At 43.0% G+C, this 24,159-nt stretch overlaps 1 protein-coding gene across 2 annotated transcripts in view; it reads right to left on the bottom strand.

The window, feature by feature from the left end:
- Positions 1–1,235: 1,235 nt before the first annotated feature.
- The window catches only part of LOC310854873 (CD151 antigen-like), a 29,971-nt gene continuing 7,047 nt past the window's right edge, over positions 1,236–24,159 (bottom strand). The window contains exons 2-8 of one of the 2 annotated variants that reach the window (XM_083759607.1): positions 23,736–23,829; positions 13,805–13,996; positions 9,398–9,472; positions 7,203–7,307; positions 6,108–6,266; positions 4,749–4,835; positions 1,236–3,735 (exon numbers count right to left, since the gene is read on the bottom strand). In XM_083759607.1, coding sequence (XP_083615733.1) covers positions 3,676–3,735; positions 4,749–4,835; positions 6,108–6,266; positions 7,203–7,307; positions 9,398–9,472; positions 13,805–13,996; positions 23,736–23,825 — 768 coding nt within the window. In that variant the 5' untranslated portion in view covers positions 23,826–23,829 and the 3' untranslated portion in view covers positions 1,236–3,675. The remainder of the gene's footprint in view (positions 3,736–4,748; positions 4,836–6,107; positions 6,267–7,202; positions 7,308–9,397; positions 9,473–13,804; positions 13,997–23,735; positions 23,830–24,159) is intronic. The other variant, XM_083759608.1, reaches the window with a different exon arrangement.

Raw genomic sequence — 24,159 nt, 5'->3', positions numbered from 1 at the left:
AATCGCCGGTCAATAAAGAAATAAAATTCATCTGTCTACATGTGCCATGTGCCACATGAACAAGGTGTGCAAGCGTCTATGGAGGATGTTCATTCATAATGTCCTTCATTGATGGCCCTCCTGTCATGAAGCAGATGGAGTTTTTTATGGTGAAAGCCTGGGAGATGCTGCCTCCTTGTGCTCACACACAGTAATTGCCGCTAATACTGCAATGATGACGATAATAAATTAAACTTGTGAATAGTGTGTCTAGCTTTGGGACACACACACACACACACACACACACACACACACACACACACACACACACTCTCCCGGGGGTCCCGGTCCCCGGAACCCACTTTGAGAACCACTAGTAAACTAATGCAGCTCTGTTGTGTTGGCAGTTTGTGCATGGTTCAGTAGCTTCAGGATGAGGTTGTGTTCAATTCATTGTGCGTGTAGTGCCATGATCTTCCTGTCAAAAGAAGGACGCTGGCTTTGTCATTGGCCTGAACTATGTTTTATTTTGCCAGTTCAAATTCCCACATGAATATGTATTATGCAATATAAATGCCCTCATCCCTCATATTGGCTAGGATCCAGTTCCAGTTCGGACATGCAAGGTTCTGCCCGACAGTTGCTCCATGGAGGCCAGATAGTGTATTGTCGGCGGTATCTTAGTTGAGACGTTGCATAATAATCCAAGGGAAAAATGTTTTGATTGTATGACCTAAAGCTCCATGTCTACGGAGTAACCTTCATTCCTACTCTCATATGCTATGGTCATGAAGTGTGGGTCATGACCCAAAGAATGGCCTCGGAACGTCTCGGATCCCCCAGGAGGAAGTCACTTATGTTGCTCTGGAGAGGGATGTCTGGAGCTCTCTGGTGGAGTTGTTGCCCCCGCGACCCGACTACGGATATGCGGTTGAACATGGATGGATGGATGGATGACCTACAGTTCAAGAGATAGGCCAAAGCGTGGATCGGCCCGTTATAGCGCCACCATAATGAGGCAGATATAGGGTGGAATTTCTTCCTTTAGTGGGAATGTGCGTTTCACAGCAATCAGAGTTCATGCTTTGAGGCATTTTGTACAAAACGGGTGACTAGTCCTGCCAATTTTGGAAGCCAATCTTAGCCAGTCAGGATGGAATAAGAGAAATGGGACAAATCCATCTTTATCACCTAACTATAGAGAGCTTGGCGGAGACAACTATAGGCAGAATAGAGTACGCAATAAGCAAGTCATCTCATCTTGTATTGAATGTTTATTCAAACAAAAATATCTTTGTGGATTATCAGAAACAGAAAATACAGCAGGTTTGATCAATTTAGTGGTTTCTTTGAGGCACACGTGGAAGATACACACTCACCTCCTCTCATTGGTCTTTTAAATACAATAAAATAACATTTATGGTCCATATAAAAGTAAACACAAATGATAATAAAAAAAAGAGTAATTAGATCTTAAAAGGCAACCAGATGTCCAGATGCATATGGCTGGCATAAGTAGATACAGTAGATTATTAAGGTCGGTGGACTCGATACGCACCATACAATGCGAAAATGCGTCGCAATTATTTCACCGTTGCCTCCATTCGCACAGGTTGATGATTTATCTGCACCGCAAAAAACTACCTTGTTTAAAAAACAATGATGTCGCTTTTCGTCGAATTGTACTCATACATACACAAACAGCAGTTGGACCCATTTAGACCTGAGGCCAATTTAAAGATGGAGTGCCATGACATGATCATGATCATCAGGTATTATGATAATACTAGGAGGAAGATGTGTTTCAAAAAAGTGAACAGAGGCTTTCAGCTTTCAGGAAGAAACCAAAATATACACAGGGAAGACACATTTGCATATTCTAACCACGCCTGGGGGTCTATTAACTCCATAGACACATGTACAGTATACAGAACAGAAAAAGTAAAAACTATGGCACCCCATCTTAACAACATTTCTGAAAGACGGATGTTCTATCACTGAAATCTAAAATGACTGCTTTCCCGGATTGAATGGGTTCAATTCATGTGAATTAATCTCAGGTCAATAATGCTTCCGGTGTACAGTGACCTTTACAGTGATCCCGGACAACTTTGGTATCAGTGCACAAATAGCTTGTAGAAAGAAAAAAAAACATGATGGTAATAATACAAATCATCTGGTTTGTCTATCGTTAACAGTACCATAGTAATGAATCCATGTGTAATAATAATACAGTAAGATTACAGTAGGATGGCCTAGTCAGTGTTGATTTCGCAGACTAAAACTACAACTAAAAATGTTCGTCGACTACCCTTTTTCACTGATTAAAACTAAATAAAAACTAAGCTAAAATGAAATATAGTGACAATTTTGTCAACAAATGAAAACTAGACTAAAATGTTAAGGAGCGACTAATAAGAGAAGAGATCCAGTAGAACAAAGAGTAATTTTATGCTTGGTTGCATGCTGAATATAGCAGATCTACAAGCTCATAACACAAGACATCGCAGTAGATCGTGAGCTTGTAGATCGTGAGCTTGTAGATCGGCTATTTTCAGTGTGTGTCAAATCAGGCATTACGATGCCATCAAGGCACCACCAAAATACATTTTAGTCGACTAAATCAGCTGTAGGCTAGATTTAGTCGAATAACAGTAAAAGGTCATATCTCCATATATTGTTTTATATCTTTTTTTGTTTGTTTTGTAAATTGACGCCCTACTTACCATAATTACTTAAGAAATAATGATCTATATATCCGTTTTAGACTTTGAAACTGGCCTGTTTAGCAGCTGGTTTATACACACACCGGCCATATGAAGAGAAGTTAAAGTAGTGACTGCTGAATGTTACAAGCTACACATATTGCAGAGTAATATAGTAAGAGAGTGGCGACACTAGCGTCGACTCCCATTGTAACAATGGAATGCTGGAAGTGCTCATTCTATCTCAATGGGATAGTTCCAATGTTTGGAACTAGGCTTTGCGGCGAGATCAAAGTGTGTCACCACATATGCTGTGTAGATTTGCATCTTTGTATCTTTTGCATCTGCCAGTGTGAACGCAGCATTAAACCCCATAGCATCCGTATTGTGTGAAAAGATTTAGGCTATTTCGGCTTTCCCAACAATATCACAAAAAAGAAAATAGATTTTTAGAGCCCTGAGGGACTCAATCATAGGGTTTAAGTGGTTAAGAGTGGAAGGAGACCACAATTACAGTCCTACAATAACAATAATCTAACAATATACAGTTCTATTTGCTGTATACAAGGCATCCTTGAAAAAGAAACAAAAAAAAGAGAGAGAGAAAAAGAGCTTTGCTCTCAATGGTCCTTGCTGGATAAATAACAGTTAATTAATGAAATGAGAACAGAAAATAAAGCTGTCCGACCACAGACAGTGAATCAATGTGGAACATTTTCTTGCTCTTTAAAGCCTCAGAGCGGCACAATGTTCAGGATCTGTCTGGGACCGCCGGTCGGCTTGGCTTGGCTTTCTAATTACTTCTGGAAGTCTTGGGTTCCCTCGAGGGGCCATATTTCTCCCAAGCTAATCATCCATCCCCCACCCCACCCCAACCCTGTATCAGCATGGCACAGACATTAAACTATGGACTAAATAGTCTGACATGTGGAGGTATTGAGAAGTTACCTCCCTCATCCACAAACACTTCTTCTTCTTCTTCTTCTTCTTCTCAGTAAGGCTCTGCTTTTAGACTTCGATACAGGCAGCATGTAAACACCATCCCTATGATCTGAAGGAGACACGACAATATAGAAAACATCAACACTTGTTTGACCATGATCACATTTTCAAGTACATTTCATCTCTGTTTGCAAGCTAGACAGATGGAATTCCTCAAAGGGTTTAACTACATCAACTCTGGTTTCCCTATTTTGGGCATGTATTTGTAGGCAAAAACGGCCTATGTTCCTAATTTATAGTCACCATACACCTGTGGTGCGAAGGGGAAATAGCTGATATACAAGCTCACAACGTGTTGCTATTTGTCATACATGTGGTTAATAAAGCAATAAGAGGAAAAAATTGAGTCTGCAACACCGGTATGAAAACTCAGCTCCACTGGTTTATTTCCAGTGTAGCTGAGTTTTCATACCGGTGTTGCGGACTCTATTTTTTCCTCTTGTACTGCCTTTTGTCCAGTACCTGGGCTAGAGTGGAGGTGCATGCTCTATTACCTTTGTTAATAAAGCAATAAGCCACACAATTTTGGAAAAGCTATGGGCCATTGTGGCATGATGACTTGCCACAACCCTCTTAGCTGTAACCACGGCCTTGCGTGGCTTGTCGTTTTTATAAAATGGCTGCCACATGAGGCAACATGAGAATCCTAGACATCACTACAAGAATAATTTCAAGGATTGACTGCCTGCACAAACAAGGATGCTGCTGTGCTGTGCCTCCATGGAATATTGCAGTGAATATTATAAAGAAGATGTTGGTGCATTGATACTCATACGCTGTGCTCTCTGACTGTGTTTGTTCAGTTTGTCAGTGAAATAGCAGATATCTAGAATACAATAGTTGCCTTTATTATAAAGGTTACTTTATTATAAAAGCAACGTTTCGATCATAGGCCTTCCTCAGGTATCTGACAACGGCACATGGCCAATCAGAATCGTGGACCGCAATTATCCATTTTAATAAGAGGAAATATAAAAGTGTGTTTTTGAATAAGAGGAAATATAAAAGTGTGTTTTTAACGGCGTGACTGGCTCCAGTAGGTGCAGCAACGTTGACACATACTTGCACGCAGGCGATCCCAATCCCCACAGCTCCAATGATCTTCAGATGGTCCAGGATGAACAGCTCCAGTTTAGTTATACAGCCTCCCTGATGACAAAAACACACAGTATATAAAAATGGATTAAACACTTTCAACCTGGCGCCCCATATTTATTGTCTCCACCAGGCCGAAGGCATGGGGGGAGAGTATGTTTTGCACTCCGTCCGTCCGTCTGTGTGTCCGTGAGCAGCTAATCTCCGGCACCGTTAACCCGGTCTATGCCAAATTTTGCACACACACTCCCTGGATGCCAACGATGAACCTCTGCCCCAAAATTTCCAGAACGGCCTGTTATAGCGCCACCAGGAGGCCGCTTTGTGCAAAACAAGTTTTTGCACAGTACACCTACATATTTTGTCCAAACATCGTGCAAATTGGTACACAGTCTCTCTAGTTCACATCTGGCTTTTAGAGCGCCACCAGGAGGCCGACTTTTGTAAAACACATTTTTGGATATTACTCCTCCGGATTTTGTCCAAAAATCCCGCAAATCGTTACACAGTATCTCCATAGTCATGTGCTCAAGACGGATGTGTCTGATATTTCATATTCCATCCTAATTGGCTAACATTGACTTTCAAATTTTGCAGGATTGGCCTGTTTTGAACAAAAAGCCTCAAATCATGAACGCAGCGTGCAATTTGACGTGAAATCTTTCACGCACTTTCCTACTAGGCTGAGGAATATAGCCCACCCATTTCACATTGGCCTGTTATAGCGCCACCAACAGGTGGATTGTGCATGCGTGCGATCAACACGGATCTGCACCATTTCCCATATTCCATCCTGATTGGCAAAGATTGGAACAAACAAACAAAAAACATGTTTATATTACTCCTAAACATTCCTATCCTCCTGGTGGAGACCTGTGCCCAGAAGGGCACTTTTTCTAGTTATGTCATTATATTGTCAGAAATTGCGACTAAAAGCATAGAAAAAAAATCACACCCGTGTGAAGTGAGTGGTGCAACTCTGTGAGGGGGTCCCGCGTCCGAAACGGTTGAGAAATGACAGAGTTACCGTATGGGGGTCCCTCTACTGTACCCCCTACTACAGTTACAATACAGTACAGTAGGGCCTACCGTACTTTACTGTAACTGTACTGGCACACCCGAAATCACCATATATACAGTTAATATATGTGCGTGTGTGTTAGGTTGCGCACAGGTGGTGAAAAAAATGCTGTTTTCGTGCTCAGACACACCCACCCACACACAGTGGGTCCTGGGGAGTTGTTTTGGTTGTGGTCCAATCATGCATAATCATTTAAGCGTAACGTCTATACTGCCGAGATATTGACTGCCTGTTCCCTCTCTCACCTCCACCTTGTAGATGTTTGAGGGGTGGTCTCTGTGTCCACAGCCATCGGTGAGGGTCTTACAGCAGCTGTCAGGGACCACCCGGCCCTGGGCCTCGACGGAGCGCACCCAGGTGCTATTGGCCCAGTCTGAAGAGCTGTTGCTGCCGCAGCACTTGAACTGTGGGAAGAGAGAGAAGACCGCGGAGAGCAAAATAATGTTAACGTTCTGCTGTATGTCGCTATAGAGGATGCATTTCAACATGGCTGTTTAGGCAGTTTAGTGAATTTCAGGAAATGACACTGCATATTTTCTGTTTCTTATGTTTATTTTTCTCGACCACAAAATGTTAAGATCTAGAATGTTACTTGACCCCTGGGGGTCGTTTCCTCTATCATTCATCTTGTTGTTTATTTCTTTCTTTCTTTTCTTTCTCACCTTTATTTATACTCGGAAATACAGTTGAGGGCAAGCCCTCATTTTCAACGTAGCCGAGGTTACAATACACAAAAATACAGTCACAAAACAATACATCAAACACAACATTATAAATCAGGGTAAATTACAAAGGAACTTTATACAGAACAACCATCAGTAAAATAAATCAATTGAAGACGGTGAAAAATATTCTGGAGCATTCCTTTGAACTGACCGAAGGATGGCAGGGAGCTCTGTTTTAAAGAGTTTTGGAGTTCATTCCATGAAGTTGGGCCATTGACAGAAAAAGCTGTCTTGCCCAACTCCATCTGGGCCTGAGGAACCTTTGAGCCTTAAGAAATCACTAGAGCGGGTCTGTTATTGACTCTGCTTATTCCGATTTTGCACTTGCTTGGGATAAGAGTGTCTGCTAAATACCTAAATTGATTATTGTAATAATAATAATGATTAAAAACAAAGCTGATATGACATATAACTTAAAATATACAAAGATCACTGACACACACACAAAAAATACAAAATTGCGGAAATATCAGCTATTTCTGCTACTTTTGAAAAAAGTTTGAAAACTTATGGACATTTTTCAACATGGACACGATTGCCGATTATGCAAAATGATTATTGTGATGATCTGAAATAATTGCGATTAGGCGATTATGTTGTAATATTCAGGCTCACCTCCTGCTGCAGTTTGTCCACAGCTCTGGTGATGTGTTCTTGATCCTTCTGTCTGTACTTCTGCACCATAGTTTCACTCAAAGTCTGCTTCAGCTCCTCGTTCAACTGCGCACGCACACACACACACGCACGCACGCACGCACACGCACACACACACACACACACACACACACACACACACACACACACACACACACACACACACACACACACACACACAAACAATAAAGAAAAGTGGAACAATGAACTCCTGAAAGATGGACCATTTTACGTGAGTGCATTAAGAAACAGACAGTCGGGTGAATGTTGGCACTGTGTCATGAACGGAATTAAAAGACAGATATTATAGTGCCCCTCTTCTGTAGTAGCATACACATAAAGATTTCCAAAACATTTCAGGCCACGACGCTGATTAGCTTTAGTATCCATAGTGATGTATCAGGATCTATAACCTCCGTGACTGAACATTTACCGAAAATAGCCGCAGTGCAAGTATGTAGATCGGTGTATATGGGAAGAAAGGAGAGGAGCAAGTCCAGAGTCATCCCGGTCAAGTATGCTTGTTCTATAGAAGGTTTAAGTGGTTATGAGTCCAGTTGCCCCCGCGACCCGACTAGCGGTTGAAGTCCAGTAGTATAATATATAAACGGGGTGTGAGAAGAATGTGTTTTTTATAAGGGAGTGGAAGTGTGTTTTTCTTTTGTTCGCTAGACCAGAGGCTGGCCGGTGAAACGTCTCCCTGGGAAACGGAGGCCTGGGGGGCTCAGTTTCTATGGCAACACGCCAGCTGGGAAGCCGCTGTAAATCATGGGAAGAAATCAAGAGAATGGATGAGACTGAGAGAACGTACCGGAACACTGGAGGAGGAGAGGAGAGGAAAGGAAAGGAAAGGAAAGGAAAGGAAAGGAAAGGAAAGGAAAGGAAAGGAAAGGAAAGGAAAGGAAAGGAAAGGAAAGGAAAGGAAAGGAAAGGAAAGGAAAGGAAGAATATAACCAAAGAGTTAGAGTATAATAGAATAAAAATATGTTATTAATCCCAGTTGCACCACTCAGTTCACACAGGTGTGATTTTTTTTATATGACTGGAAACCACTACATTACAACAGCATTGAGAATCAGATGTAGACGGGCTTTCACTCAACACTCCAATACTGACATGTTGTGAACACATGCAAACACTGCAAATGTCACCCATAGCAGGTTGAGGATGAAGCACACAGATGTGCACCATTTTTACAACAATAAACTCGTTACATGACATGAAAGAGAGTGAACTTGTAACGGAGAGGAATGTTTTCTAAAGGAGGAAACTGTTCTCGAATATCACTATAGTCTGCTCAGAAAGAGAGAGAGCGAGAGCGAGAGGGGGGGCTTTAGTCAATCTCCAAGGCTTTCGGGCTGAGATGGTGGTTCACTCGTTTACTTACTATCTCCCAAGCAGAATTTTCTGTGTGTCTAATCTTTCTCATCTTTTACTTTCCCTATTTTCTTTCTCGATTAGATAAACCTGTGTGATCGTTCCCTCATTGTGCTCTGTCCCGCAGGTCCATTTGGGGCTGATAAGATATAGAGCTGAACACTCTTATCAGCTCCTTCTCAGAAGAGGCCGCCCATCCTCCCATTCTACTGGGTGACGTCAACCTTCAATAAGTATCTTCCTGTCTGTCTTCATATCTTCATCACCTTCTCCTCCTACTCATAGTCTATAGCAGGGCTATTCAACTAAATTGTTCAGGGGGCCGCATTGTCAGAAACCCAAGGGGCCGGGGTCGGACTACACTTGACAACGTGCTACCATATTTACACTTTACAACGTGCTACCATATTTTCACAGCTTTTATTTAACCCATTTTGGGCGGGAACCCATTTTGGTGTTAGCATTATGTTATGCTTTAGCTACAAAAAAATAGCAGATCTACAAGCTCATAGCGCACCACAGAGTGGCGCACTACGAGCTTGTAGGTCTGCTATTTTTGAAAAATCGAAGAACGACTGACGTAGAAGACATTTTTAGAATCTGATCTCAGGTCAGACGGGGGTCCTCCAGGAGGGGGCGTGGTCATTTTGACTCCAGACGCCAACATCTGTCCTGCCTGAGACCCCTGTGGCTGCACCATGGTCACGGCCAGGTCACTATGACAACATGTCATGACTCCATATATGGGCATAAAAGGGACAAGGACTAGATTAGATTACCTGCTGATAGTAGATATATGCCAGGACACCAGCCAGGATCTCCAGCAGGAAGATGCACAGCAACAGCCCAAAATACTGGAGGGGAGAGAAAGAGAGAAAGAGAAAGAGAGAAAGAGAGAAAGAGAGAAAGAGAGAAAGAGAAAGAGAAAGAGAGAGAGAGAGAGAGAGAATGATAGAATGAATGAATAACATTGTTATAATTGACAGCAATGTGGTGCAACGGAAACACTTTGAAGTCTACCGAAATGTATATGAAATTGGCCCATGGACGTTGTCCACGGATCAATTTCATATCAATTTGGGTGTCCTTTGACATGAAGACATATGGCTTTAAGCAAAGCCACGGGATCGCTGTATTCCAATTTTTTGACAGCTCCCGTTGCTAGGCAACGCCTGTTTCAGAGATCCCGGACATGTTTTGCGCTGCATGCACTCAGCCGTTTACGGGCCAACAATCTTCTTTATTTACTCTGAATCTACAGCGCTGTGGTTTTGATCAGAAAGGCGATGTTCTGTCCTAATCTCTGACATAACCAAGCAACTCGTTTTGGAAAATTAGCGCTTCTAAAGAGAGATCAGACTTGACTGTGCTTGACTGGTAGTATACGGAACATTATACCTTGAACTGGAAGGCGAGCCTTTTCAGAGTAAAATCTGCCCATCTGCTTTTCACTCTAGCGCCTTTATTCTGAAAAACTGGCAGCACCATAAGTGGACGTGTTCTTTGATTTGAGAGCTGGAGCTGATTACATCTCTGAAGGTCTGAGCATGAATGCTGAGCACACACACATGCAGTGGTGGAAAAAGTACCCACATTTTGCACTTGAGTAAAAGTACAAAGGTTTGGCTTCAAAATGTACTTAAAAGTATTTATTGTGTATATTGTAATATCCCATTTAAAGTTTTCAATTGTAAAATAATACTTTTTTGAAAATAGCAGATCTACAAGCACACAATGCGTCACATAGCAACGAATTGCGAGCTTGTGGATCGGCTATTTCCAAATGCCCACAATGTATATAGGGCTGTAGTGGTTAATGTATGTTTTTTTAAGTGGTGCAACCACTCCAAGGAACAGCAATGTCCGTCCTAACCTATGTGACTATGTTTAGAGTAATAAATGTGGGCTTCATAGAAAGTTTTTCGGATACCGGTATTTGTATTTCCAGCAGATGACAGCTTCCAATCCTGTTGTAAAATGTGACGGGGTGGAATGACAGATTCCCTGTAGCATTCCAATTTCAATTAAATTAAAAGTAGCTTTATTGGCATGAGAAAAACATCTGTTTTTGGCATTGCCAAAGCAACTAAGCAAGTGACCCCAGATCTCGCAAACCATAGGGAAATGGGTTCTATGACGGAGTCTAAAATCAACCAGATTTTTATTAGGATGTCTAACTTAACGTTGCTTTTGATCAATTGATGCCCTGGAAAGCCCTGTCTTGCCTTTTCTTTCACAGCTTTGTTGAAGTTTCCTGCGCAACACTTGGAGCTCCCTCTGGTGTATGTGTACCCTCTCTAAGTTAAATTAATGTAACTTAGGGTTTTAAATTAAGCTGTGTGTGTACATGATGTGTTGCTTGCTCTACCTCTCACCGTCTCCAGACAGTTTGATTGATGGAATGTGATTGATGTCTGGTGAAGGATATGCTCAGTGCATTCCACAGAGCCATGCTGTCAACACCTCTCCTTCTATAAACTACACTTCTGAACCACTAGGAAAGTTCTCTTCAAATTGTAGGATCATTTTCTCATGAATGTACTGTACGCGCACACTCACACATGCACACTCACGCGCGCACATACACACACAACGCACAACATCCATATGCACTTCACCATGTCACCTCAGTGACCTCACCATCACAAAGCAGAAAGCAACTGTGTGTGTACGTTGTCAAGGTGTCTCGATCTAAACTAGGGATCAAATGACTTTTTTACAAAATGATATAACCTTTTTTGATAATAGCAGAGAAAGTATCTGTATTTACGTGCACTGTGTGCAAAGCAGGAACATAGGCTATGTATCCGCGGCAAATAAAGGTGCCAATGACCTGCGAGTCCATATCGACACTACATACAAAGCACAAAGGGGGTGCAACCTCTTTGGCTAAATCGACACAACACAAGATATGGTTGGTCAATGCAGCGTTTTAATTTCACACTGTCAAACACCATAGCAGCTACAGGTTGATGGATAACACCAGTAATTTGCTGAAAAACTATCTTTGGCAATGTTTCACCCATGGAGACCAGCTCTCCGCCGGCCGCCGCGCGGCCCTTGATCGACCCCCAATAATGTATTTTCTGCACAAACACGACATATGCACGCGCACGCATAGCACATGCACTCGCACTGCACGACCCATGCACACGCCGCGCGTTACAAGTGGGAATTCACCCTATTTTTTTAAAATATTTTAGTCATCCGAGAGGTTTTAGTGTTATGACCTATTTATACTCCAGTTTGCTATCCCCAGGTTGGCAGAGGGAGTATAGCGCCAAGGATTACATTAGATAATTGACTGGGTGAAAAAAATGGGTTGCAAAATCGTGGGACAAAATGAATAAATAAAAAGACTATGACTAAAACGGAATCGAAATTTGCTGTCAAAATCAACAGTGCTCCCAGACAGCCTCAGCCTATACTATAGTGGAGTAGGTGATGGATGGAGGTGTTGTGAGGCTGCTGGTCAGTCACAGTGTGCATGAGGTCAGTTTCTCCAGTGCTGCTTCCAGGCTGTTCAGCCTGCCCTGCGTTCCAATCGGCTCAGTGGTTTGGAAGGAAAAACATTTTTCCTTTCCTTTCCTCCTCGGTCACAAAGACTGTCTCTGTGAAAATGGAAAAGGGGGCTTGGAGTAGAGGACCAAAGCCATCGGAGCTGAACTGACCTCAGTGCCCCAAAGATATTTTTTGAGTTAGAAATGGAGTTAGAAAAAGAGACTAAGTGGGGCTATATCTTGCTTACCACCCCTTACCCATTATCCCTAGACGTATTTGCCTTTTTTATTTTTTACTATTTTGGAAAACATTTTTAAATAGTTAAAATAGCCGGTCTACAAGCTCACAACGTGAGCCATGCTATAATGGAAGTGGATGTGCCACTAATCGGGCTGTGTAGGCCCAATTAAATCATTGAATAAACCATATTAATCTTACAAGTTCCTTGCTAGTAGAATGAAGCTCTCGCTCTATCTGGCTCCCACGGTCATTGTCCTCAGTGTATCTGCATCACCAGCACATTCAACAGGTCACTGGTAACAATGTGGTGAAAACAAACATCGTATAATAGTGTATAAATCTGACTTTACTGCCAGCTGACCAGATGGAACCGTTATAGACGAGGAGAGCAGGCAGATGTCTGTTCTTTGACTACAGCCTAGCAGGTCCTTCTGACTGAGCTATTAAAGGCAGTGGTGGAAAAAGTACATTTACTCTAGTAAATGTTTTACTTTACCGCAGTATTTACAATTTTCAATCATTTCACTTCGACTGCACTGCACCTTAAAGGCAAATATTGTACTTTTAGTGCACTACAATTATTTGTTAGTAGTTACTTTGTAGATTTTGATTATTATTATTACAAAACCACTTCAGATGTTGGCAATTTGAAAATAGAATCGGCTATTTTCAGAATATTGCAATTGAAATGAGAAAATAAATTAGTAGTGTCTGTTTCTTTGATGGCTAATTATTATACACGTATATACTTTTAGATACAATATTGTGTGTGTGTGTGTGTGTGTGTGTGTGTGTGTGTGTGTGTGTGTGTGTGTGTGTGTGTGTGTGTGTGTGTGTGTGTGTGTGTGTGTGTGTGTGTGTGTGTGTGTGTGTGTGTGCGTGCTCGCGTGCGTGCGTGCGTGCACATTGTGCCGAGTCAGTCACAGACATCCTTTAGGCTGCTATGGGAGATCCAATTCTATTTTTTAATTAGATTTAAATGCTTAAATATGCCACAGGACCAAATCTTGACTTTTGATGGATGGCGCTCAGCAGCATTGTGCTTTATCATGTTTATCAAACATTTTTAATGTCAAGGACATTATTATTATCCCACTACCAGAATCAGCTGTGTGCGTCAGCTCATCACAGGCTGACCAGCACTCCGCCTGCCTCCAAATTTGCCACAGACTCTTCATCATTCTCTGTCTATGAGCTAGGCTTATTATACCGCCCTCAATGTCTTCACATATTGAACAGTTAATATAAAACGCATTATTCAGGCACATTTGAGCCACCCTTTTTTGCCCACTCTATGCAACGTCATCAACAGTGACTCGTATGATTGTGCAGGCCACAGTTGTCTGCGTTATACCTTTTTTATTATTATTATTATTAACATAATAATAATAATTATTATTATTATTATTATTATTATTATTATTACATTTCAGTCCTATACTCACCACTCTCAGCAGCCTCCTCTGCTCCTTGAAGGTGGCGCAGCATCCCAGCACCCCCGTCACCATGACAATGGCTCCGGCCAGGATGAGGATGTAGGCGGAGGCGGCGTAGGTCTTGGAGGAGAGCAGGCTGATGTAGTCGCTCTTCTCCACCAGGGTCCACACGCCCACCGCCATCACCACGCCCCCTGCCAACTGACAACACAACAACAAGTTATTAGCCCAATAAGACATGGAACGCATCTGTGTCGCCTTACATTTCAACCACTTTAAGTGGTCACAATAAGTCACATTTTGCTGTGGTTTATTTCCGGGTTTTCATATTATGTCTAACCCCCCGATCGACGTTAGACCCTCACGTCGTGAGCTCGTAGCTCCGTAGTGGCCAAGAAAGAACGCTCCATTATTACATTGACAACTGTCAATGAAGGGAAAATGCTTGCCATATTGTCCATCTTTACGCCATTTCGTCTCCTATCATTCACAGCATTTAAAGTTCATGCCGGCACCGTTCGTTCACTTGACCTTTCATCACCTAGTCAACTTGAGCTAGCCCCTTTTTCACCAGCGCCCCTCACTTCACACGGGTGTGATTATCACATTGCGTTTGGAATCGGCTCAAGTGCGCGGAGCGGCTTCCCGCTGTCTCCCTAAATCGCTCATTTAGGACTCGTCACGTTTCACTCAAACGCGAGACTTGATTTGCCATTCACACGTCCGTCGCACCCCAGCTTCAGTTAATGCTACACAGGCAGTCATCTCTCATGGTCACGACATGACTAAACCGCAGCATGCATCACTCCACTCACCCTCTTCGACCGCTTTCCGCTTTCAACACGTCAGTCACGCTAACTCGATGCAGGTATAGTGCAGAAACATACAAATGGCTTGTCTTCAGGGTGGTTGTGTTCCATCTGGTATTCCTCTCCTTTCACAGCAAATCTCAAATCTGCTGCCGCGTTTGCTTTGTCGTACCTCGCCCAGCAGATATGGGAGTTTTCGCCACGGGTCACGTTCTCAATCTCCACGCGGTTGTAATCCGTGGGAAGTACGTGTCTCTGATGTCTCGGTACAATGGACAGATGGTTAGGAAGCGTAGCTCGCTTTCCACTTCATTCGCGCGCAGTGGGCGCATAGTCTGTCTTCTCTCAGGATTCAGGTCCGCCTATGACGACCTTCTCGATGGCGAGACCGTGCTCACCGAGTCTGTACCTAATTAAGATTTTCTTTGTTACTCACCCGTCAACTGCATTGTTTCTCCTGCTCCAGCGTCAATTAAGTCTTAAGATTCTACTCACACTCCAACTGCCACGTCGGTCAGACCATACTAACTCTATGCCTGTGCTCCTCCTGTCCAGCTACCTGCTCGGCGATCATCAGGGAAACGAGCACCGTTCACGCATGCCGGGAAGGCCAGGTTCTCGGCTAGGCCTCTTTGTCCACCGGTTCTCTCAACAGGGACCCCCACCGAGCTGAACTCCTCGTCAGCCATGACATGCTCTGCACCAGCTAAGTTCGACAGCCACGCACCGCAACGTCTCAACCGCACCGTAATGTCTAAACACATAGGCAACCACCCACTCAACGTCTCAAACCACTCACCTATATATAACCTATTCGCAGCCTCCGTTGCTCGGAGAGCTCAGGCCACCGTGCTACGCTCCCACTTCAGTTTTGGGGGGGAATTCCAAGCGGAATAGTTTCCCGCAGTCGGTCATAACATTATTAATAATTCCGGTTCCACGTCCACTGCGTCAGTCATAGTCCAAGAAACCTATGTTCGTCAAACCATTCCCCTTGGGTCTGCCGCGTTCGTCAAACAACACGATGCCCAGGTCTCGCTCGATGCCCAGAGATCCATGGCGTCTACTAGTCCGGCACTTGACCGTGTGGTCCGGCTCAATGACTGGTGGTCGTGTCGGGTGTTCGGGTACCTCTCCTTTGTGCTCCTCCCCCTCCATATCAAGATCAGTTTCTTCCCTGCTACCGCGGAGACCGTCCTCCTCTTCGGCCGCGAATGCTGGACACTTACACAAGCCCTACAGAAATCCCTGGACGGGTGCTGCACCAGAATGTCACGTGTGGTACTTAACATCAACCAGGATGAGCACATCACCAACAAGCGTCCGTACGGGGCATCACCAAGTATAACAGAGAAGATAGCAGTGAGGAGAATGAGACTAGCTGGTCACTGCCACCACCATCAATAACTCCCGGCCAAGGCTGCACCGTGGGAACCAACACACGGGCGTCGATCGAGAGGACGTCCCACACCTACCTACGCGGACGCACTAAAGAAAGATACTGGTGCGGAAAGCACAAAGGAGCTGGCCAGATGTACGAAGAACCGAGATGACTGGAGACGTCATTGGAGGGCTCGTCTGAGGTCGACATAGAGAGTTCACCTCCCATCTCCGCTCACTGCTCGTAAGACGTGGTCTCCCTCCTGACTGCTGCTCCAGCCACTCCCTGAGAATCGGAGCTGCCACCACCGCTGCTGCCAGCGGCGTTCCTGCCCTCACCCTGCAATCCATGGGCCGCTGGTCGTCCTCTGCCTTCACCTCCTACATCAAACCCTCCGCCGCATCCGTGCTCGATGCCCAGAAGTCCATGGCGTCTACTAGCACGGTACATACACTGACTGGTGGATGCGTCGGGTGGCGGGTACCTCCTCTTCTGCCCACTTCTAACATGTTCTCCCTCTCCAGGACGCTCACTCACTTCCATCAAAACGCCGCCCGTCCCTGTCCCGTCAGGTGAATCAAATTCTCACTCATTGCCTCCATCTCGCAACCCTCTGCCGAGAGGTCGCCCGCTCCTACGCTGCTAACTCTGCTTTCCCATTCTCCATCCGCCTCTGCAAGGTCCCAACTCTGCAGGTTCCTCTCTCCCTCTCCTCCAGGCCCCGGGCGGGCCAATGGTGCCCTAGGGCAACCCGAGCCGGTAACAATCCCTCCAGGTATGTACCCTTAATTTCCTTCTGGGGGGCAGGCTCAAGAGCCCCCCCTGCCTCCGCCAGGCAGGATCCGAGCCGAGGCTCCGGCCCGTCTCCATGGGGCCCACGCCAAAGCTCCTCCACCTGTCTCCTTCTCATCACACTGTTTATCATACTGTCAGTCACTTCTCTGTCCATTCACTCAATCCCAGCTCCATACCGTAATCAATCTGTCTGCAATAAATCTCGCCTTCACCCTCCGTATTGTGTAATCTCTGTAACAGTTGAACCATCATTTTAAACTTTAGCTGTTGAAAAATAGCAGCTCATAGCACGGCTACGGATATGAGCTTGTAGATCTGCTATTTTTGAAAAATCGTGAAAACATGTGCAAATCTTTGAATTTATATTGTGACAGCCCCCTGGGCCTTTAGTCTACTCTGGGGTTCTGTGTGTGTGCCTTTAACCAGTCCATTGCAGTGCTCGATTGGAGGGTGGAGCCAGATGATTAGTGGAAGGGGAGACACCTGGCCATTGTCTCTCCAAAAACTATTTAAGAGACCTGCTCTCATAATGCTCCAGTTCAGCATTTCTACCAGGGGGTCAGTCAGACAGATATTTTGTGAAGCCACTAAGGAAATCGTAGTTCAGGCCTGTTGTGGAGCTGTCATTGGACCCATAAAAACCCATAGCCCCATAGAAGTCCATGTATTTGGGCCCAACTTCACCTAGACTGTATTACCTTAATAAACATGGTCATGAATACTTTCTGCTTCCAGTCACTAGTTTAAAGTCTCATTTCTAATGTCATAATATTCTTTTTGGTAAATTATGGTCCCATTAATTAAGAAAATGACCATAAAGTCGCGTATGTTCTGAAGGGCGTGACTACCGTTACAGTCTATGATCGGGATTCCCCTCCCACTCGAGTCAAAATAAAAACCAACGGAGAAGAAGGGGGGAAGTCCCACCTCGTTGTCTGGGCCAGCCAATGGCCAGCTGGGCCAAAACGGAGCCAGCCAATGGCCAGCTGGGCCAAAACGGATCTAGAAAGATGGCGACTTACAGTGCAGGAATAACAGGCTTCATTTTACGTCCATGTTAGACCCGGGGAACGCTTTGTCCATATTTTTTACAGTCTATGATTTCTACACAGGCTGCAGGAGCGGCTGTTGGAGTGGCATGTTTCCCTGCCAATTTAAATTGGAAACTTAAAAGATGACTTTTTTTCACAATTATGTAAATAAAACACTTATTTTTGGATTGTCCTCTGGTGTGGTTTCCCCTTTTTTGTTATGGCCTCAGAGCCAGCCATAACAATATTCTTTGACAGCAAATGTTTTTAACTCATATCTTTGCTTCTGGGGGGTCAATTACATATAATGTTTGGGGTCTTGACATGAAATAGTTTGAGAACCACTGATGGGTTTTTCAGAAAACTGTCATATTTGGGATTTTCCCTAAATTTGGCTGGTGCGGCTTATATTCAGGTGCGCCTTATAGTCCGGAAATTACGGTAGTTAGTTGTAGTCTCTTGAATGTGATTCAATTTCGTTTTAGTCATATTTTGGTAATTTTTTGAGTGGTGCAACCACTCCAAGGAACAGCAATGTCCGTGTTCACCTATGTATGTGTTCATGAGCACCAGTATGACGGACTACCAGTAGGGGCGCTGTTGTGTCAGAAACAGAGAGAGATATAGTATTAGTGCTGCACTGTTGCCTGCTAATGAGAGTGAGAGAAGAGGAGGGGGGAGGGGAGTTGCACCACTCAGTTCACACAGGTGTGATTTTTTATTAGTTTTACGCAGTCTTGAACCCTGAGCCACCTCAAAAATGTGTTGTAATTAGATGGGTCATGACCTTAAGGCTGAGAAATAGTCGTATCAGTATGCTTCGGGAGGTCTGGAAATTGTTTTAACTTTTTAGCTGGCTTATTTTGATGCAAACCAGGTTGCAGCCATGTTGTCTATAGGCTTGCTATGGTAGGACAGATGTGTCGTTTGTGTTTTAACAAAGTTTTCCTTTTGACCATGAAAGTTCAATCTCATTAATGTCGTTTTTTTCCACCCTGAAGTTTATGATGAATGCATTTATCCTAGATTTCCACCTTTTTCTGGCCATTTCTCATAAATCGTTCTCTTGTTCTCTTCTTCACTAAGAATCCTGAACTCCAGACGCGAAAGAACAAACTTCAACCATCCATAATTTAAGGATTTAATTTAAGAGCTTGAAAGAAATGCTGGACCTGATTTAAGAGTTTTCTGTTCATTATTTAAGACCCAGGTCTGTTTCAAGAGATAATATAAATCAGTAGAAGTCAAAGGATGAAAGGGAGCTCACACAAAAAAGCACATCCCCTAATACAGAAGATAATGTAATCTTCAAGTCTTGGATCAATAGTCCCAGCACTTTAATGCCGATAGATGATCCAAGATGTGTTTTGGCCAGCAAATCTTTATTACTTTGAAACAGAAAGCTAACATTTTTACTTACAGGCAGAGCAGATTTAAAAAGTGATAATGGGGGTGTGGGGGGGGCGTAGTCGGACTAATTATGGGCAGTTCCTTGCTTGCCAAACAGTTGATCATGCTCTGTCCTTCTGGACTGCCTGAAGTTTTCAAATGTATAATAATACAACAACATTGCAAATGAGGGCAACCTCAATATCTTTCAAGAATAATTTGAATGAAAACAAAAATAAAAATCTTGGTTGTAGATATTCCACCATTTTCAAATGGCAGAAATGTATAGACCGATTCCGTAGCGGTTTCATGGTCGCAGCCTACGTATTTCCTGTAGGCGGACTCGACGTAGCTGCGGGGTTTAAACCCTCACCAGGCGCATCTCTTCCACTACAGTGAACGGCAGAGTGACTGATGTTAGTTTGCCTCAAACTTTACTCTTTTACCTGCTTTTTTACTAACACTAACATTACAAAGATGTCCAGAACATCGAGATGAACCTGTGTAGTTTATGGCTGCTCCAACAGTAGTGGCAACATAAAAAATAAATAAATACGGAATGTCAAAATATCCACCGTGGTGGCTGAGACCAGAGCCATTGAGTAATGGTTGAGACAAAGCAGTGAAAGGTCCTGAAAGATACATAATTTCAGTCTTACCCAATACCCAATCTTTCTGTTTTATGAACACAAGGCTGCTGTATTTTATACCGCATACTAAGCATTTAAAGTATGAGGTATAAAGTACAGCAGCCTTGTGTTAATAAAACAGAAATATTTGGTAAGACTGGCGTTATGTATCTTTCACTGCTTCGTCTCAACCATTACTCAATGGCTCTGGTCTCCGCCACCGCGGTGGATATTAGACATTCCGTTTTTTTTTTTTTTTTAATGTTGCCACTACTGTTGGAGCAGCCAAAAACTACACAGGTTCATCTCGATGTTCTGGGCATCTTTGTAATGTTAGTGTTAGTAAAAAAGCAGGTAAAGGAGTAAAGTTTGAGGCAAACTAAGATCAGTCACTCTGCCGTTCACTGTAGTGGAAGAGGTGCGCCTGGTGATGGTTTAAACCCCGCAGCTACGTCGAGTCCGCCTACAGGAAATACGTAGGCTGCGACCATGAGACCCGCTACGGAATCGGTCTATAGGGCTGCAGTGGTTAATGTATGCATGTTTTGTAATAATACAAATATACAAAGTAACTAGTAACTAAAGCAAATGGGAAATAGTCAAGTAAAGTACAACTTACGTAAATGTAACTTCTTCAAATCTGTATGTACTTGAGTAGATGCAGTTACTTTACACCACTGCATTTATGTATTTATCTAATTTCCTTCTTGGCACACCTGAACCTGTAGACTAGAGCCCTCGCCACTTTTCACTGAAATACCATTTCCACACTGACAGGTTTAGTAGCCATAAGGGTCCTTTTATGCTTTGTAATTGTGCCTGGGGGTTAAGATTAGATCCATGTGGTCTGAAAACAAATGGCCTGGGGGCACCTGGTGGCTCAGCCACGGTAGTGCACTGCACAGTCAGCGGTGGAATTGGTAGGCCTACTTTTCTTTTTTTCTTTTACTTATTTCCAATTTCCAAAACTTTTACTTCTACTCCAGTAGGATCACACTACAATTATTTGAAAACTTTAGTTACTAGTTACTTTGTAGATTTGTATTATTATTACAAAACATACATTAAGCACAATGGTAAATGGTGCATTTAATACACACAATCTATGTAAAGCGCCTTTATCCAAGGCACTTTACATAGATTGTGCATTACATTCACCCATTCACACACACATTCACACACCGATGGCGCCGGAAACCATGCAAGGCACCAACCTGCACATCGGGAGCAATTAGAGGTTCACAATGTGTCGCATTGCGACACATTGTGAGCTTGTAGATCTGCTATCTTCAAAAGATTTTTGTACATTTGAGACATTTTGTATGAGTACTTTGGTACTCATTAAAAAGTACTTTGGTACTTTAAGTACATTTTGATGCCAATACTTTTGTACTTTTACGCAAGTACATATTGATTACAGGGCTTGTACCAGAGTAGAGATACTTTTACTTAAGTAAAACATTTGAGTACTTCTTCCACCACTGTTGGTTACAATCTCCTGTCTCAGATAAAGCATAAAAAACAAGTCTTATTATAGAAGAAAAAGGAAAACAAAACAAATGGACTTTCTCACCAGCATATCCCGAGGGAAATACTCGTGTATGTGTTATTATAGACGAGGGTTGAAGGCTTGGGTTTAGGTTTGTAAAACATTAATTCGGTAGTGCATCTGGAAACCGCCTCTGAGAAGAGCTCAGGATTGTTTGTCATGCAGCCAATTTGAGACTATATTAAACGCTTTGGCAGGCATTATTATCACATTTGTGGAAAACAGCAGAAAAACAGATGGGTTGAAGAAGTATACCACAATATAGAAATATCTTGCATTCAAAATTGTAGGCCTATTTGAGTAAATTACTGGGTGTGTAGAGAGAACGTATTCTCGACTCATTATGCAGAACTAGAGTGGTGCCAGTTGGTCATTGGCCTACTTGGAACGATGCAAGTTGGTAATGGATGCCCCACCCAGATATTATGTCTGTGTCCCTTTTATGCCCATATATGGAGTTCTTTGTCAGGCATGCCCAAATATGGAGTCTATGCAGATGTCAGAATGATGTCAGAATAGGCCAGCTGAGCTCCATATAGGGACAGTTGGACACTGGGCAGGGGCCCTGTTCAGAGTCCGGGCAGAGGTCTTTTTGGGGCGGTTCTGGATAACCGTGAGTCCAACCGACTCGACACCGGGCACTGCACCCCCTGTGGTGGGGTGGAACGCGTGTGTTGAATTTGAAGTTCTCGAGTTACGTGGATTACAGACATACCTACAGACGTACGAACAGAGACTTGGTGCATTCATAGTTAAATGGCCATTTTCACAATTATTATTTTTTCAGGACTTAAAATGTGCCATAATCTTTTGAAAATAGTCAACGTACAAGGTCACAATGCAACACATTGCTAGCCTGGCTAATAAGCCAGACACAAATCTGCCGTTTGCAAAAGAAATTGCCTGCGGCGGATTGCACGTGACAGTGTGACTGGTTTATTAGTCAGACTATTGCATTGCAGCACGTTGTGAACTTGTAGATCTGCTATATTCAAATAGACAAAGCAGAAAAAGGGCTTATTAATTAAGTAATAGTTTTGCCCGGTCCGTATGCACCGTCTCAGCCAACCCTCCACTTTTGATGCATATGCAAATAAAACAGCAAATTGTGCCTGATTTGCTGGGACCAGATTACATACATGACCATATTTCTTACGTCATCATTGAGAGCTAGTCATACATATACTATATATATATGTAATTTGTCAAATAAAATATGTTTTAGTGTTGGGAGGATTAAAGGTAATGTTCCTGTGTATACATGTATGTAACCTGGTCCCAGCAAATCAGGCACAATTTGCTGTTTTATTTGCATACGCATCAAAAGTGGCGGGTTGGCTGGGACGGTTTTTGGCGCAAAGTAACCACAGTATACCGGTAATCAACTTACAAATTACATATAGTATATGTATGACTAGCTCTCAATGATGACGTAAGAAATATGGTCATGTATGTAATCTGGTCCCAGCAAATCAGGCACAATTTGCTGTTTTATTTTCATACGCATCAAAAGTGGCGGGTTGGCTGGGACGGTTTTTGGCACAAAGTAACCACAGTATACCGCTAATCAACTTACAAATTACTATATATAGTATATGTATGACTAGCTCTCAATGATGACGTAAGAAATATGGTCATGTATGTAATCTGGTCGCAGCAAATCAGGCACAATTTGCTGTTTTATTTGCATACGCATCAAAAGTGGCGGGTTGGCTGGGACGGTTTTTGGCGCAAAGTAACCACAGTATACCGCTAATCAACTTACAAATTACATATATATATAGTATATGTATAACTAGCTCTCAATGATGACGTAAGAAATATGTGGATTAAAGGACCCAATGCCAGAGTGTAATTGGTTTTCGATGGTGACGTAATGACGATATGTTTTAGTGTTGGGAGGATTAAAGGTAATGCTCCTGTGTATACTGTACATGTATGTAATCTGGCACCACTGCCGTATCAGGCACAATTTGCTGGGACGGTGCATACGCATAAAAAGTGGCGGGTTGGCTGGGATGGACAAATTACATATACATATACATAGTATATGTATATGTAATGGTTGACAGTTTGTAGCGGTCGAAAGTACTTGCGCACTCTGCTTGCGCACTAGTTGGCCATTTATGGCCTACTAGTGTGCAACAAGCAAGTATGCACTCGACAGAGTGCAGTTCTAGTTTGGTTAATGTTATTATGTATAAGTTACTAAAGTTTTCAAATAACCGTAGTGGAGCAAAAAAAAACACACAAGTGAATATACTGGTATTCAAGTAAAGAAAAAGTATAGGCTACCTCAAAATTGTAGCCTACAGCACTTTTCCACCTCTGCTCATCACCTGCTAGTGTAAACTTACCCAGAACAGGAAGTTGAACGTGAACAGGAGGTACTTCAGGCAGATAGTTCCACATGTCTCCTTCTTCTCATCGTAAACTGGAGCCCCCATGCTGCTATGAAACAAACAAGCAGTTCACATCATCACTGTATACTGTTGTGTTCATAATAGTTTGCTGTGATTTGTGTTTTCCTGTCTGCACAAAAAACAACCTCATGTAGTATTTACTCATGATAATTAACTGTTTTACTAGTGACAACAGCCATGTTTTAGTCATTAAGCACTTGAAAATCTGGCATGTCATTATAAGTGAAAACTTTCAAAAAATGTCCAAACAATTCCCCCCTAAAAAATCTAAAGAATTCAACATATTGAAAATATATGATCTACAATCTTGTGTTATGTTGGGAGATCGTAGATTGGCTATTTTCAATATTTGTTATAA

Source organism: Protomyctophum parallelum (assembly GCF_964188405.1).
Source record: "Protomyctophum parallelum genome assembly, chromosome: 2".
Lineage (NCBI taxonomy): Eukaryota > Metazoa > Chordata > Actinopteri > Myctophiformes > Myctophidae > Protomyctophum > Protomyctophum parallelum.
This window is presented reverse-complemented; position numbering and strand designations above follow the sequence as displayed.